Source organism: Stegostoma tigrinum, chromosome 4, assembly GCF_030684315.1.
Source record: "Stegostoma tigrinum isolate sSteTig4 chromosome 4, sSteTig4.hap1, whole genome shotgun sequence".
Lineage (NCBI taxonomy): Eukaryota > Metazoa > Chordata > Chondrichthyes > Orectolobiformes > Stegostomatidae > Stegostoma > Stegostoma tigrinum.
The window spans coordinates 44656749-44674957 of NC_081357.1; the positions used below are offsets into that span (position 1 = coordinate 44656749).

The window sequence follows — 18209 nt, forward strand, 5'->3', positions numbered from 1 at the left end:
ATCTTCTTGAATGATTATGATGTGGTAGGCATCACAGAGACATGGTTGCAGGGAGTTCAGGGCTGGCAGTTAAACATCCAAGGATTCACAATATATCGAAAAGACAGGGAGGTGGGCAGAGGGGGCAGGGTTGCCTTGTTAGTTAAGAATGAAATTAAATCTATGGCACTGAATGACATAGGGTCAGAGGATGTGGAGTCTGTGTGGGTGGAGCTGACGAATCACAAAGGCAAAAAAAAAACCTTAATGGGAGTTATGTACAGACCTCCTTACAATGATCAGGACCAGGGGCACCAGATGCACCGAGAAATAGATTGGGCATGTCAGAAAGGTAAGGTCACGGTGATCATGGGGGACTTCAATATGCAGGTGGACTGGGTGAATAATGTTGCTGGTGGATCCAAAGAAAGGGAATTCATGGAATGTTTGCAGGATGGCTTTTTGGAACAGCTTGTCATGGAGCCCACAAGGGAGCAGGCTATTCTGGACTTAGTGCTATGTAATGAGTCAGACTTAATAAAAAGGCCTTAAAGTAAGGGAACGCTTAGGAGGCAGCAATCATAATATGGCAGAGTTCAGTCTGCAGTTTGAAAGAAAGAAGGCAAAATCAGATGAAATGATGTTACAGTTAAATAAAGGTAATTACTGGGGCATGAGAGAGGAATTGACGAAAATTGATTGGAAGCAGAGCCTAGCAGGGAAGACAGTAGAGCAACAATGCCAGGAGTTTCTGGGTGAAATTGAGGACACAGTACAGAAATTCATCCCAAAGAAAAGAAAGATTATCTGGGGTGGGATTAGACAGCCATGGCTGACAAAGGAAGTCAGGAAATATATCAAAGAAAAAGGGACAGCCTATAAAGTGGCCAAGAGCACTGGGAAATCAGAGGATTGGGAAGGCTACAAAAACAAACAGAGGATAGCAAAGAGAGCAATAAGGAAGGAGAGGGTCAAATATGAAGGTAAGCTAGCTAGTAATATTAGAAATGATAGTAAAAGCTTCTTTCAATACATAAACAATTGAGAGGCAAAAGTAGACATTGGGCTGCTCTAAATTGATGCTGGGAGGCTAGTGATGGGAGATAAGGAAATAGCTGAAGAACTTAATAAGTACTTTGCATCAGTCTTCACAGTAGAAGACATGAGTAGTATGCTAACAATTACGGAGAGCCAGTTAGCAGAGTTGAGTATGGGAGGCATTACAAAAGAGAAAGTGCGAGAAAAGCTACAAGGTCTAAAAATTGATAAATCTCCTGGCTCCGAAGGGCTACATCCTGGAGTTCTGAGTGAGGTGGCTGAGGAAATAGCGGAGGCTTTGGTTGTGATCTTTCAAAAGTCACTGGAACCAGGGAAAGCCCCAGATGATTGGAAAATTGCTGTTGTAACCCTCTTGTTTAAGAAAGGATCAAGGCAAAAGATGGAAAATTATAGGCCGATTAGCCTAACCTCGGTTGTTGGTAAAATTCTTGAATCCATTGTCAAGATGAGATTTCTAAATTCCTGGAGGTGCAGGGTCAGATTAGAACAAGTCAGCTTGGATTTAGTAAGGGGAAGTCGTGCCTGACAAACCTGTTAGAATTCTTTGAAGAGGTAACAAGTATGTTAGACGAGGGAAACCCAGTAGACGTTATCTATCTAGACTTCCAAAAGGCCTTTGATACGGTGCATCACGGGAGGCTGCTGAACAAGGTGAGGGCCTGTGGTGTTCGAGGTGAGCTACTGGCTTGGATTGAGGATTGGCTGTCTGACAGAAGGCAGAGAGTTGGGATAAAAGGCTCTTTTTCGGAATGGCAACTGGTGACGAGTGGTGTCCCGCAGGGTTCAGTGTTGGGGCCGCAGCTGTTCACCTTATATATTATATATGAACTGGATGAAGGGACTGGGGGCATTCTGGCAAAGTTTGCCGATGACACGAAGATAGGTGGACAGGCAGGTAGTACTGAGGAGGTGGGGAAGCTGCAGAAAGATTTAGACAGTTGAGGAGAGTGGCCCAGGAAATGGCTGATGAAATTCAATGTGAGTAAATGTGAGGTTTTGCACTTTGGAAAAAAAGAATACAGGCATGGGCTATTTTCTAAATGGTGAGAAAATTCATAAAGCAGAAGTACAAAGGGATCTGGGAGTGTTGGTCCAGAATTCTCTGAAAGTTAACTTGCAAGTAGAGTCCGTGATTAACAAAGCGAATGTAATGTTGTCGTTTATCTCAAGAGGGTTGGAATATAAAAGCAGCGATGTGCTTCTGAGGGTTTATCAAGCTCTAGTTAGGCCCCAATTAGAATACTGCGTCCAATTTTGGGTCCCACACCTCAGGAAGGACATACCAGCCCTGGAGCGTGTCCAGCGGAGATTCACAAGGATGATCCCTGGAATGGTAGGTTTAACGTATGATGAACGGCTAAGGATCCTGGGATTGTACTCATTAAAGTTTAGAAGGTTGAGGGGAGATCTAACAGAAACTTACAAGATAATGTATGGCTTAGAAGGGGTGGATGCTAGAAAGTTGTTTCCGTTAAGCGGGGAGACTAGGACCTGTGGGCACGGCCTTAAAATTAGAGGGGGTAAATTTAAAACGGAAATGAGACGACATTTCTTCAGCCAGAGAGCGGTGGGCTTGTGGAATTCATTGCCACGTAGTGCAGTAGAGGCCGGGACGTGAGAAGCCTTCAAAGCAGAGATCGACAAATTCTTGATCTCACAAGGAATCAAGGGCTATGGGGAGTGCGCAGGGAAGTGGAGATGAAATTCCCATCAGCCATGATTTAAATGGCGAAGTGGACTTGATGGGCTGAATGGCCTTACTTCCACTCCTATGTCTTATGGTCTTATAGGAACAGGTAGGTTATGTTGGAGCTGTATAAAAAGTTATTTGGGCAACAAATGGAGTACCTTGTGCAGTTCTGATCACCGCACCATAGGAAGGATGTGACTACACCAGTGGAAATAGGATGAAACGCTCTCACTATGAAGATAGGCTGGATAAATTTGGGTTATTTTCTTTGGAGCAAAGAAAGCCCTGAGGAGACCTTACTGAGGTGTATTGGATTATGAGGGGATATGGGCAGGGTGGACAGAAAGCAGCTGTTTGCTAAGTTGAAGGGTCAATGACAAGGGGGTACACTGTCAAATGAAAGACGAGGTGTGAAAGGGGTTGAGGAAACGTCTTTTCATTCAGAGAATGATGGGAGTTAAAGGTGCACTACCTGAGAAAGAAGGCAAGGCAGACAGCCTGAAAACCTTTAGTAAAAGTACGCGGATGAGTGTCATAACATTCTTAACTATGGGCTAAGTGTTGGAAAGTGGGACTGGTGTAGATTGTGTGTAGTTTTAATGGTATCGGCTCTGGGTCAAACGGCCTCTTCTGAACTGTATGATTTTGGGTGCAGAGTGCAAGATTGTGAGCGTAACACCAATTATATTGGCATTTTGTATTAAAAGACAAAAAACAAAATTGGTGGGGCAGCACTCTTAAAAAGGGAAAAGATCAGCATATTAGTAAGACAGGATCTTAGATTGAAGGACCAAGGCACAGAATTAGTTTGGGTGGAGCTTAAAAATAAATGCAGCAGTAACCACTGATGGCACTTATTTACACTCCAAATTACAGCAGTAAATGTTGCAGTGGTACAAATCAGAGAATTTGAGATGCAGGTAATATTGGTGGTACAGTAATAGTGGACAGCTTTAGTTTATACAGTCTGCATTAACCAAATCAGCACCATTGCAGTGGAAGTTGAAGTTTTGATGTCTACATGAGATGGATTTCTGGAGCAGTATACTGTACAGCCAAATAGGGATTGAGCTATTTTGGTTTTATCTTATGTAATGAGAAAGGATTCATAAATAACTTTAGTGCCATGAACCTTTAGAAAATAATGACCACACAATGATTATAGTATTTAAACCTTTTTAGTCCATTCTGGAATGTGTCTTGAATCCGAACAAAGGAAGTGAAACTTGATTTTTAAATTTTGTTTTTAAATTAACTTTATGCCGTCCCTAGTCTCCTTAGATGTCCATGGCTGCTTTTTTGTGCGAGGTGGAGCTTTTCCTTCTTGTGGATGCAAACTGCTTCTGAACAGCATTAAAATGTTTCTTTGATCATAATCCATTGCTCCTTTTTATCTTACCCAGCAGCAGGGCTTCCTCGTTTACTGTGGACAGTCTCTGCCTCATCCTATTGAAGTCTACCTTATTTAGATCCAAAATTCTAGTACTTTATCTTTGAGTATCATTTTTGTAAGAAATAAGCAATCATGATATCATCTCTATTTGATAAATGCTCCGCCAACTAGGTTACTACTTAAATTAGGCTTATTACTCAATACTAGACCCAACATAGTTTGTCCCCTTGTCACATCCAAGACAAATTGCTGTAGGGAACTAACCTGGACACACTTTAGAAATTCGCAACAAAGACAGAAGTCATTGGAAAAGCTCAGCAGGTCTGGCAGTATGTGTGACGATAAATCAGAGTTAATGTTACAGGTCTGGTGATCAGATCAGAGGAATGGTCACCAGACTCATATGGATCACTAGATCCGTAACGTTAAATTTGGATTTTTGTCACAGATGCTGCCAGACTTGCTGAGCTTTCCCAGCAATTATTGCTTTTGTTCCCGATTGACAACATCTGTAGTTCTTGTGGTTTTTATTTCGAAATTCGCAACCTTTCTGGCAGGTACTAGTCTGTCTCTCCCAGTGTAAGCTTAACGCTGCCCTTGTGCCCCCAACCCCCCACCACTGCACCCCATTAAAACTATGCTGCCTAATTTCAGCATTCACACAATCTAGGACTTCTGAGCTGCTACCAGGTGGCCTATATATGGCACCTATTGTGGTTTAGTTCCTTTACAGTTCCTTGGTTCTAGCCTTAAAGTTTCCACTGGGTGATTGCTCCTTATTACAACATCCCTCAAAGAAATAAGTCTGTTTCTACACAGCAACGCTATTCCAACATCTCTACCTTTTGCCTTATTCCTCCTGTAAGCCATATATGGTATGTTTAGTCCCCAGTTCTGACCAATCTGCAGCCATGTCTCTAATTTCTACTGTACAATAGTTTCCAATTTCAATCCATACCTGCAGCTCATTCAATTTGTTCCATACATTGTGCATTTGTATAAAGTATGCAAATTTTGTCTGTACACTCTTTCTTGTCTTTCAGCATCTTTTGTTTAATTCTCCCTCACTACACTTACTCAACATTTACTAGTCCCAACTGGTCATTAAACCAGCCCTGCTTGGTCATCCTATTACACCTCACCTTCACCCCATATATTGACTTGCTGCTCTACTTCCTACACACCTCCCACACTGTACTAGTTTAATCCCCACCAAAGTGGCATTAGCAAATTTTCACGCAAGGTTACGTGCGTCCCCTCAGTTTAGGGGTGCAACCCAGAAGACTAAGAGATAAAAGTAAAATTATGCCATTTGGCCCATCAAGTCTGCTTTCCCATTTGATCATGACAGATATATTTCTCAACCCCATTCTCCTGCCCTCTCCCCACAGGCCTCGATCCCTTGATTAATAAGGGATCAAGCTGATGCTGCTGTAAATACACTCAATGACTCGGCCTTCAGCTTCAGCGGCAATGAGTTCCACAGATTTATCACTCCCTGGAGAAATTCCTTATCTCAATTCCCAAGGAAACTTCACTATGAGGCTGTCCCCTCGGGTCTTAGCCTCTCCTACAAGTGGAGGCATTTTCTGCATGTTGACTCTATCCAGGCTTTGCCGTTGTCAGTGAGATTACCGATATCTTACCAAAGTTCACTGAGTACAGACCCAGAGTCCTAAAATGCTCTGGGATCATTCCTGTAAACTTCCACTGGACTCTTTCTGATGCCAGCACATATTACTTTCGATACATCTTGAACTGGCTCAATATCCTAAATGAAGTCTGACCAGAGCCACATACAGCCTCATCAGTACACTTCCAATGCTACATGCTAGCAATCTTGAAATGAATCCCAATATTGCATTTGCCTTCCTAATTGAACCTACATCTTGAACCTAAGAGAATCTGAATTGAGATACCCAAGTCCCTTTATGCTTTGGATTTCCAAAGCCTTTCCCCATTTAGAAAATAATTTATAGCCTGTTCTTCCTATGCTTTCCCACATTGTATTCCAACAACCACTTCTTAGCCCATTCTCCTGGCCAAGTCCTTCTTAGTCTATCTGTCCCTCCACCTATCTTTGCGTCAGCTGCAAACATAGCAACAATGTCCTCAGTTCCTTTGTCAGGATTATTAATACATAATATGATTAGTTGTGGTCCCAGCAGAAACCACTGCGGAACACCACTAGCCACCAGCTGCCACCCTGAAAAAGACCCCTTTATCCCTACTCTCTGCCTTCTGCTAGTCAGCTAACCTCTATACATGCCAGTACCCTGCCCCTAACACCATTGGCTCTTATTTTATTTGGCAGTACCTTGTCAAGAGCATTCTGGAAATCTAAACAGATCAGGTCCACAGGCTCCGCTTTGTCTGACACGCTCAGTTTCTCAAAAGAATTTTACCATTTGTCAGGAATGATCTCCCCTTGGCAAAGCCATGCTCTCTCAGCCCTACTTTACTATTACATCAAGCACTCCGCATTATTATCCTTAATAAATGAACTCTAAAAGCTTATCAACAATTGGAGGTCAGGTTAAAGACGGCCTACAGTTTACTGTCCTCTACTTTCCTCTCAAACACGGATGATACATTATTTGAGATAATAGGAGCTGCAGATGCTGGAGAATCTGAGCTAACAAGGTGTGGAGATGGATGAACACAGGAGGCCAAGCAGCATCTTAGGAGCTGGAAAGCTGACGTTTCGGGCCGAGACCCTTCATCAGAAATGGGGGAGGGGAAGAGGGTTCTGAAATAAATAGCGCGGGAGGAAAGAGGCGGATCGAAGATGGAGAGAAGATAGGTGAGGAGGAGGCAGACAAGTTAAAGAGGCGGGGATGGAGACAGTAAAGGTAGGTGTAGGTGGGGAGGTAGGGAGGAAATAGGTCAGTCGTTTTCCAGTCCTTCGGTACTTGCCCTGCCTCCAGGGATTTCCGAAAGGCCACCAATTCCCCTATAATTCTCTCAGCTATCTCCTTCAGAGCTCTGTGATGTAATCCAGCTGGTTCGGGTGATTTGTCCACTTTCAAACCTTTCTGGTTCCCAGCGCCATCTCCTTAGTATGGCCTCTACACTCACTTCTGCCCTTGGCTCTTGAACTTCTGGTATGCTGCTGGTGTCTTCAACAGCGAAACTGATGCAAAGTGCTTATTTAGCTCATCCGCCATTTCTTAGCTCCTCCTTCTCCAACATCATTTTCCAGCAGTCCAACATCCACCCTTGCCTCTCCCTTACCTATTAGATATTTACAAAACACTGTTGCAATCTTTTGTATTACTAGCTCGCTTACTCTCATTTTATCTTCTCCCCCTTATTGCTTTTTTTCTAAGATATTGTCTGCTGTTTTTAAAAGCCTTCATAATCCACTGACTTCCCAGTAAATGTTAGGTTCATTTTTCAGAGACCCTCGTGGACTTGATTCAAGAGCAAGACACTGACCCGGTTACAAAAACACTATCCTTTATTATTAAGCAAGTACAAGCTGTAGAGGATTGCTGTACGCAACCCGGCACAGAGTGCTGAACATCGTGAGCGAATCTTCCCGAACAGCGGACAGTCCTCAATTTTGGCTGATACATAAAACAATTACTACATTTGGAACATAAAGAGAACAGGATACAGTACTGATCGCTCACAAAGTGACTGATAACAACAGGGTGCGATTTCAAGCCAAAGTGCCTGGCTTGAACAAAGGTCACTGACCTGACCACTTCAGTAGAAACAGAAGTTTCATACCTTTACAGAATTACAGAAGTCTCACACCTTTATAAACTTTCTCCACCCAATCCTATTTGGGCAGGAAATTTAAGACAATTTCCACATACTCCTGCGTAAGAAGATAAGGAACTGAAAAATTAATGAGATGTTATCCCATTAACTTCTCACTAATGTTCACCACATTGTGCACTTTTTCTTTCAATTTTATCCTGTCCTGACTTGCTGTGTCAGCCTTGTTCTCCCCTTAGAGTGTTTCTTCTTCCTTATGATAAATTTCTGCTATGCTTCCCAAACTACCCCCAGAAACTCCTGCCTTTGCTGTTCCAAAGTCTTCCCTGCAATGTTCCCTTCCAATCAACTACGGACAGCTTCTCTCAAATCTCTGCAGTTACCTTTACTCAACTGTTACGTCTGATTCCAGCTTGCCCCTCTCAAACTACAAGATGAATTCTTTATTATGGTCACTACCACTGGGGTTCCTTCACCTTCAGTTCCCTAATCAAATCTGCCTCATGCCAAATCATCAAGTTCAGAATTGCTGGTTCTCTAGCAAGCTCTACCACAAACTGCTCCCAAAAAAACAATCCAGAGAGACATTTCACGTATTCCTTTCCTTGGAATCCACTACCAATCTGATTTTCCCCAAAACACCTGCACATCGAAGTTTCCCATAATCATTGTAAAGTGCCTTTCTTACATGATTTCACTATATCCTCATCTATTTTCGTCCCCATATTCTGACTGCTGCTAGGAGACCTGTACACAATTCCTTTCAGGGTCTTTTCCCTTTTATGGCTCCTCAACTCTACTCACAGAGATTCTACACCTTCCAACTCTAAAATCCATAACCGGAAATGATATAATTTCATTTCTAACTAACAAGGCAATCCATCCCTTCTGCCCATCTTTTTAGTAGGATATGTATCTTGGATATTTACTTCCCAGCTCTGATCCCTTGCAGCCATGCCTGTGATACCTACAGCATCATACCTGCCAGCTTCATTCTGCACTACAAGCTCGTTTACCTTTGTTCGTGTTCTGCATGGGTCTAAGTACAATCTCCTCAGTCTTGCATTGGCTGTCCCCCTTTTCACAATTGTTCCCTTATATGCCATGCCTGAGGTTAGATTCCTGACCCCTTCCATACTCTGTCCTATTACCAGTGCTGGAAACTTTAACCTCTCCTGAGCCCTCCCCGCACTTTACCTTTGCCCATAATTTTCCACGTGACTGAACCCACTCCATCACTACTTAGTTTGAAGCCTTATCCACAGCTCTAGTTATGTAATTCCCCAAGATTCTAATCCCAGAATGATTCAGGTGGAGCCTATCCCATTGGAACAACTCCCTCCAGCACCAGTACTAGTGCCAATCTCCCCTGAAGCAGTTTCTACCACACCAATCTTTGAGCCAAACATTTACATCTTTAATCTTGTTGACCATGTGCCAATTTGCTCTTGGTTCACATAGTAATTCAGAGATTACCACTTTTTGGTTCTGCATTATAATTGAGCCCCTACCTACTCATGTTCTCTCAGCAGCCCCCCATTCCTCTTTCTACCTATATTGTTGGTACCTATGTGGACCACGACAATGGAGATAGTTCAATTCTCACACTACCTTCAAATTCTCCAAACTACATACTCACTTGGGTTACTTCTTACTCTGGATGTGATAACTCCTTCCTGACCAGAAAAAGCTAACCCAATCTTTTTGTACAGGTTCCACATACCCTGGAAGAGATCCCAATGATTCAGACATCTGAAACCCTCTTGCCTCAGCTGTTTAGCCAGATATTCAGCTGTACAGTCTTCCTTTATCTGGCCTCACTAGTACATGGCATGGGGAGTAATCCCTAGAGGTCCTGCTTTTCAACTTGATGTCTGGCTCTCTACATTCCTTTTGCAGGACCTCATCACTCTTCTTGTCTGTCGTTGGTTCTGATATGGACCACGATCCCTAGCTGTTCACCCTCCCTATCAGAATGTTGTGTGTCCACTCAGGCAATCTTGATCCTGGAACTAAGTAGGCAACAGATCATCAAGTCTCACTTGCAGCCAAAGAAATACCTGTGCCCCTAACTACAGAGTCCCTGGCTATCACTGTTCGCCTGCACTTTGACCCTCCTTGCTGTACAACAAAGTAAGTTACGGTACCACTATTCTGGTTATTGTTGTTGCCATCCCCTGAAACTTAATACCTCCCCAACTGTATGTAAAATGGTGTACTTGTTTGAATGGGAACAGCCACAGAGGTCTCCTGTACTGACTGCCTGCCCTGCCTGACGATCACCCATCTATCTGCCTCAACTCTGGTGTGGCGATGTCGCTGAAACTCGTCGTTATGACGCTTTCCAACAGCTGTATTCTCCTATGTAAGTCCAACTGCCACTCCAGCCAATCTATGGGGCATCCCTACCTCAGGAAGCCCATTCCAGTCCATTTATGTTTGAGCTGTTTGAACACATTGATTAAACATATAATATAACCCACATACCCAATAACCCGTGTGGAAAATATTCCAAATATTAAAAACAAATCAAGCGTGCATCAAGTGTCTTACCTTGCTGCCTCTGTCGTACCTCCCTACGTTCCTTGGCGAGTCTTTGCTTGTCATCAACACGAAGCACAGAAAGATCTGTAAACCAAGCAGTTTTTTTTTCACGATGTAAAAGTGAGTCATGAAAATTTATTTTCTTTCTTCAAAGTGTTTATCTTTTAAAAGAATTATAAATAGCTAATGATAATAAATACCAATGAAAGAATTATTGTTATTATTTGAGAAGGGTATCAAGACATTCAAGGTACCAAATCTGCATTTGCTTTTAAATCCAAATCTTTTATTCACTTACTATAATTTTCAATATTTCTCACCACGAACAAACATACAATTCATTTTAAAAATGATTTGTTTAGTTTACTGTTAAATTTCTAACCATCCTCTGTACCAAGATTTTTTTTAAAAAAAAGTCTTTGTACATTTTACTGTGTACACCACACTCAAGAGACTCATTACTGAGACTTAGTTAACACGTGAGCAGGAATGGTTGTTGGATGTTCCACGGCATAGATGTTTCCAAGAAATAAGGAGGGAAGTAAGAGAGGTTGGGGAGCGGTATTGCCAAATAGGGATGGTATCACAGCTGCAGAAAGAGAGGATGTGGAGGAGGATTTCTCCATTGAGTCAGTATGGGTGGAAGTCAGAAACAGGAAAGGAGCAGTCACTTTATTGGGAGTTTTCTACAGACCCCCTCAATAGCAACAGAGACTCTGAGGAACAGATTGGGAGGCAGATTTTGGAAATGTACAGAAGTAACAGGGTTGTTGTCATGGGTGACTTCAAATGCCCCACTATCAAGTGGAACCTCCCTACTGCAAATATTTGGATAGAGATTTTGTCAGGTGTATCCAGGAATGATTTCTGACTCAATATGTAGATATGCCAACTAGAGGGAAGGCCATATTAGATTTAGTGCCAGGCAACGAACCAGGCCAGGTGTCAGAGCTCTTGGCGAGAGCGCATTTTGGTGAATGTGATCACAACACCCTGACCTTTACTATAGTCATGGAGAAGGATAGGAGCAGATGGTGTGGGAAAGTATTTAAACTAGGGGAGGAGGAATTATCATGCTGCTATTAGGCAAGAACTGTGGAGCAGAAATTGGATCACATGTTCTTGGGGAAATACATGACAGAAATGTGGAGGTTGTTTACGGAGCATGTGCTGTGAATGCTGGATAGGTTTGTCCCACTGAGGCAAGGAATGGATGGTAAGGTGAAGGAGCCTTGAATGACAAGACGTGGAACATCTAGTCAAGAGGAAAAAAGAAGCAAGGATTGGACAGGGCTTTAGTGAGTTACAAAGGTAGCCTGGAAGGAACTGAAGAAAACACTTAGAGCTAGAATTGGGCATGAAAAAACCTTAGCGGTTAGAATTAAGGAAAACCCCAAGTAATTCTATACTTTTACTTAATTCTATACTTATGTGAGGAACAGGAGGATGGCCAGAGTGAGGTAGGGCCGATCAAGGATCGTGGAGGGAACTTGTGCGCTGAGTCAGAGGTGGTAGGGGAGGTCCTTAAATGAATACTTTGCTTCAGTATTCACCAGTGAGAGGGACCTTGACATTTGTGAGGACAGTGTGAAACAGGCAGATATGCTCAAATAGCCTGATGTTAAGGAGGAGCACATGCTAGAAATTTTGAACAACGTGAGGATAGATAAATCCCCTGGGACAAAGGTTTCTGCAGGGAGTGAGGGAAGGGATTGCTGTGCCTTTGGCGATGATCTTTCCGTCCTCACTGTCCACTGTAGTAGTACCAGATGATTGGAGGGTGGCAACTGTTATTCCATTGTTCAAGAAAGGGAATAGGAATAATCCTGGGAATTACAGACCAGTCGGTCTTACTTCTGCGGTGGGCAAATTATTGGAGAGTATTAAGACAGACAGTATTTATGACTATTTGGAAATACATAGTTTGATTAGAGGTAGGCAGCTTGGCTTTCAGAGGGGCAGATCATGCTTCACAAGCCTTACTCAATTCTTTGAGGATGTGACAAAACACATTGGTGAAGGTAGAACAGTGGATGTGGTATATATGGGTTTTAGCAAGGCATTTGGTAAGGTTCCACACGGTAAGCTCATTTAGAAAGTGAGGCGGCATAGGATTCAGGGAAATTCAGCTGTCTGGATGCAAAACTGGACTGTCCAATAAAGGACAGAGGGTGGCAGTAGATGGAAAGTATTCAGCCTGGAGCTTAGTGGCCAGTGGTGTTCCGCAGGGATCTGTTCTGCGATCTCTGCTCTTTGTGAACTTTATAAATTGGTTGAGCAAGTAGAAGGGGGGGGATTAGTAAGTTTGCCAATGACACAGAGGTTGGTGGAGTTTTGGGCAGCATGGAGGGCTGTAGTAGGTTGCAACGGGACACTGGGAGGATGCAGAGCTGGGCAAAGAAGTGGCAGATGGAATTCAATCCAGAAAAGTCTGAAGTGATTTATTTTGAAAAGGGTGCATTTAAGATTTTAAGAGCTACGGAGGTTATGCTGAAGCTCTATAAAACTCTGGGTACACCACACTTCGAATATAGTGTTCAGTTCTGGTCACCTTATTATAGGGAAGATGTGGAAGCTTTAGAGAGGATGCAGATATTTACCAGGATGCTTGCTGGACTGGAGGGCAAGTCTTCTGAGGAAAGGCTGAGAGAGCACTAGGGCTTTTCTCATTGGAGTGAAGGAGGATAACAGATGACTTGATAGAGGTGAATAAGATGACGAGTGGCAGAGATAGAGACTTTTTCCAAGGGCTGAAATGATTATTATGAGCAGGCATAATTTTAAGGTGACTGGAGGAAGGTATAGGGGAGATGTCAGAAGTAGGTTCTTCACACAGACTGATAAGTGTATGAAATGTGCTGCTGGTAATGGTAGTGGAGTCAGATACATTAGGGGCATTCAAGCGACTCTTGGATAGGCACATGGATGACAGTAAAATGAAGGGTGTGCAGGGTAATTTGATTTTAGAATAGGATAACAGGTCAGCACAACATAGTGGGCCGAAGGGCCTGTACTGTTTTATGTTCTATAATCAATAGTCAGGTGGGAAAATAAGTGGTAAAATGAAATTCAACCAAAGCAAAGGAAAACACAAATAATCAGATAACAGAGTGGTGCGGAGGAAGTCAGAAACCTTGGAATGAATGTCCACGTATCCCTGAAGAGAGCAGACAGACTAATAAAAACGGTGGTTAAAACAGCATATGGAAACCTTTCTAACTTTAGCTGAGGTATAGAATACAAGAGGGCCATCAGAATGAACTGTATAAATCATTAGTTGAGACACAGCTTAAGGACTGTGGATAGCTCTGGTCATATCACTGCTGATATGATATTGCACTACAGGGCGTATAAAGCAGATTTATGAAGTTGCAGCCAGGACTGGGAAAAATGCAGCTTTGAGAAAAGATTGGACAGGCATAAGATTTTTTCATTGAAATAAAGGAGGCCAATGGCAATTTGATTGAGATACACTAGGGTGTGAGATTCCTGGGTAGAGTGGATGATAGGGCCTATTTACCTTTACAGCGAGTTCAGTGAATAGGAAGCAAAGATTTAAAGAAATTGGGAAAAAGACTAAATGGTAGACAAAACAATACTGAAAACATCAACACTTTTAATGGGTTTCTGGAAATGCACCTGAGCATTATGGACCAAATGCTGTCAAGCAAAATTAGACTGGATGGCTTGTTTATGGCTGGGATAGATACGATGGGCCAATGATCTCTTTCTTGGTCATAACCTAATGATTTCTGAAATACATCTTTTGCCTTCAATTCCAATCACTTGCACTCAACCTATAGGGATTTAGTACATTGGACAGCCTCACGTCTCCATGAGATTCTTCTAGTATGTTTAACAAATTGTCTTGTTTAAACATCCATCACCGCACTTAAGAAAACGGTGACCCACATCCTATTTTTGTCTTTCGCATAATCATCTCTTTCAGCATGCAGCCTCTGAAACGCAACATTCTCCCATTTGGTACAAAATGTTTGCCACTGACTACTTCGTAACTTTTGAGCTTAAAGTTAATTCAGCAAGAGACACTGATTATGGCTATTCCTAGACACCCCACTTCCAGAAACTGCCGCAACATGCAAGTACTGGACAACACAGATTTCAATCTTCCTTACATTAAGGACAATGAACTTAATACATTGAAACAAATAATTTCAGGTCAACTACCCTTTGGTGCTGAATTCTACTCACTAAAGACAGTCTAGTCTCAAATCCTATTGGAGAACCAGTACAAAATACAGACGTTGTAGTTAGTGGGGATTCACTGAATTACATTTATTGGACTAAGCAAAGACAGTAGTAGATTGTAAGTTGGCTATTCAGAGGGGAACAGTGTGAATACAAGGTGTTTCGGAAAACCCAGGCACAGGAAGGCATCCAGAGACAGATGCATATGTAACTGATGGATGGACAAATATATGGAATTTCAAAGGATTACAAGACAGATAAATGGTGAAGCTTGCTCTTGACGTGCTTCTGGTAATTGGGGAAGCAAGAAAGTTCACCAAGAAAATGAAGGCTATAAGTGAACAACTTAACATTGCTGAAGTACAAATACACTTCCATCATTGATGTATTCCTTCAGAACAATAACAAGTACAGAAAAGTTATCTAAACCACACAGGAATCAGGAAAGTCTCATGTAGCATGGAGAAGACAGTAATCAAAAATCATGTAAATTAGTTACTCAATGCATGAATTCCAAAACAAGGGTAAAACAGACAAAAATACATTCCATACGTACTGCCTCCAAATTAAGGGTGGAATGAACGAGTTTTAAACTCGACAAAGGACAGGTTTAACCAACGCTTAGCGCAAAATCAACAAGTTATCTTAGAGATATATCGGCCAAAATATATGGAGAAAGTAAATATGGACAATTATGTCTTAATAACATGAATAAGGCAAAGTTGCACAAGATTCAGACTAGTACAGGCAGATTTTTGGAGAATCATTTTTATACTTTACAAGGTTTAATCATTATGTTGAGATTTGAAAGGAAATTGTTTAAAAGGGAACAGAAATTTTTTTTTACACATTTAAATTATGCAACATGATTTTTGATGTCTTGCTTTAGACATCTGATAGGTCACTTAACTGAAAAAAAAGTACAAACTGTACATAAATTTAAAACCACATACCTTGTTTGGTTCCAGAGTTCACACTTTGCCCAGTACAGATAGTAGAAATTGAGTGATTACTTAACTGGCCTTTTTGGTCCTCCACTTTCACATGTGTCTCAGCAGCTGGAGTGAAACAGAGAAACAACCTTTTAGCATGGGCAAATCAATACTTATGAGCGGAACTTTCAATTAAATAGATGTTTAGTCTCTTAATTTACTATATTAATTGGGGAAGCATATAAATATCGCTCTAAAACCTGCATTCAGCACAACAGTGAGGCAAACTGGGAAGAGTCAGTTATTCTACATAAAGAAACTGATACCACAAAGTCTACTATTTTGTCAGATGGCATTGAAAAGAGAAGATTTGAAGGCAGGAAGCTCAAACTAAACATAAGACCTGACACAGATGCCTGTTTATCAGGAACAAGCATATGTTAAGTTTCAACAGAGTTTACAAGTTTGCATGTAAAATAACTGTAATCCATAAAAAGAAACGTGAGTGAAGAATAATTAAATAACTAAAATCTGTAAGAATTTTGCACAGGTGATGAGTCAAAGTTGCAGTGTGTGGGAGCTCAAGTGTACCACTATGATTCACAGTAAACATAGTGTTTGAAATTTGAGCAGCTGTGGCCCAGAGTTTGAGCTACAAGCTGAACTACATACATTGCAATTCATCAGGGAAGGAGGAACGTTATCTGGATTTTCCTGTACCAGGAGGCGGTCAGAGGTCAGGGACAGGAGCCACTTCCAGACAAACAAGTGATGCAGGTAAGGGGTCTCAAAGCAGGAGTGCAGCAGTGCCAGATTGTGCAATTGTCCAACGTGTTTGAGGTTCTCTCAGCTTGCTTAGACAACCATGGGGCTGTGGAATAGATTTGCTAATTTTTTTTATTTGAGGTGGGAGCAGTTACAACATAACAGCACTGAGCAAAGACTGCCGAGTCCAGACAGCTGTCTGCCCACTGCCAGGGTTCTGGATATCTCCTCTGGACGAGAGAACAACTTGCAAAGGGAAAGGGGAAGATCTAGTTGTTGAGGTCCATTTCGGTACTGATGGTAGAGGTAGAACTAGGAAAGAGATGTGGCGTTCCGCACCAAAGAAGCAGGAAATCAACCTTTGGATTATTACCATTTATTTGTACTCAGTCTTTTTATTCCTATTCATTTTGCAGGATGTGGGAGTCACCGGCCGGCCAGTATTACTTACCCAGTCCCCAGTTGCCTTTGAGAAGGTGGTGAGCTGCCTTTTTGAACTGCTGCAGTCCACCTGCTGTGGCTTCACCCACAATACTCTTAGGGAAGGAATTCCAGGATTTTGACCGAGCAACAGAGAAGGAACAGCGATATATTTCCAATTCAGGATGGGGAGTGGCTTGGAGGGAAACCTGATGGTGATGTTCCAATGTATCTGCTGTACTTGTCGTTCTATATGAAAGTGATTGCAGGTGTGGAAACTGCTGTCAGAAGATCTTTAAGCTTCTGACTGCATGTTGTACATAGTACACAGTGCTGCTACTGAGCATCGGTGGTGGAGGGAGTGGGGCAGTGCCAATCACGTGGGCTGGTTTGTCCAGGATGGTGTTAAGCTTCGAATGTTGTTGGGGTTGCACTCATCTTGGCAAGTGGGGAGTAATCCATAATGTTCCTCACTTGTGCCTTTTCATGGTGAATATACTTTGGGGAGTCAGGAGTTACTCGTTGCAGTATTCCTAGCCTCTGACCTGCTCTGGCAGCCACTGCATTTGTGCAGTGAGTCCAGTTGAGTTTCTGATCAATGATAACTCCCGGGGCGTTGATACTGGGGGATTTAGTGATGGTAACACCATTGAGTGTCAAGGGGTGGTGGTTGGATTGTCTCTTGTTGTTGATAGCCTGACATTTGTGTAGCACAATCGTTACTTGCCACTTGTGAGGCCAAACTTGGATATTGTCCAGATCTTGTTCCTTTTGGGCTGCTTCAGCGTCTGAGGTGTGAATGGTGCCGAACCTTGTGTGAACATCCCCACTTCTGATCTTATGAAGAAGGGAAGGACATTGATGTATCAACTGAAGATAGTTGGGCCTAGGACGCTACTCTGAGAAACTCCTGCAGAGATGTCCTGGAGTGGACATGAATGACCCCAACAACAACCACCACAGTCTTCCTAAGTATCAGGTATGGCCCTAACAAGAGAGTCTGCCCATGATACCCATTGATTCCAGCTTTACTTGGGCTCCCTGATGCCACACTCTGAATGTAGCCTTGATGTCAAGGGCTGTCACTCTCACCTCACCTCTGGAATTCAACTCTAGTTCAAATTGCCATAGGGTAAACAAGGTTAGAGAAATGAGTGCGTAGCTGAAAGACTGGCGTGGGAAAAATGGGTTTCCAGTTTGTAAGCACTGGCACCAATACTGGGGAAAGTGTGATCATTAACGTTTGGATGGTCTACACCTGAATTGTACTGGGATTGGTGTTCTTGCAATCCACATAACTAGGGAAGAACAGAAGATTTGAAATGAAAGAGAGAGAGCAAGGACCTACACATTTGGGAAGTTATGGTGAAATCAAGAGAGTGAGGAAAATGAGAGAGAAGGAATTAAGGTGAAAGTGATAAACAGACAATGACAGGAAGGGACAGAGAATGCAGGGCTACAGGGAAACCAGAAAATAAGACTAGCAATTATG

General features: G+C 42.4%; 1 protein-coding gene across 3 annotated transcripts in view; it reads right to left on the reverse strand.

Annotated features, from left to right (window-relative positions):
* LOC125452505 (ensconsin-like) overlaps nt 1–18209 on the reverse strand; it is a 130941-nt gene that overhangs the window by 69361 nt on the left and 43371 nt on the right. For all 3 annotated transcript variants that reach the window (XM_048531026.1, XM_048531025.2, XM_048531023.2), the window contains exons 2-3: nt 15554–15658; nt 10401–10475 (exon numbers count right to left, since the gene is read on the reverse strand). In XM_048531026.1, the coding sequence (XP_048386983.1) occupies nt 10401–10475; nt 15554–15658 (180 nt within the window). The remainder of the gene's footprint in view (nt 1–10400; nt 10476–15553; nt 15659–18209) is intronic.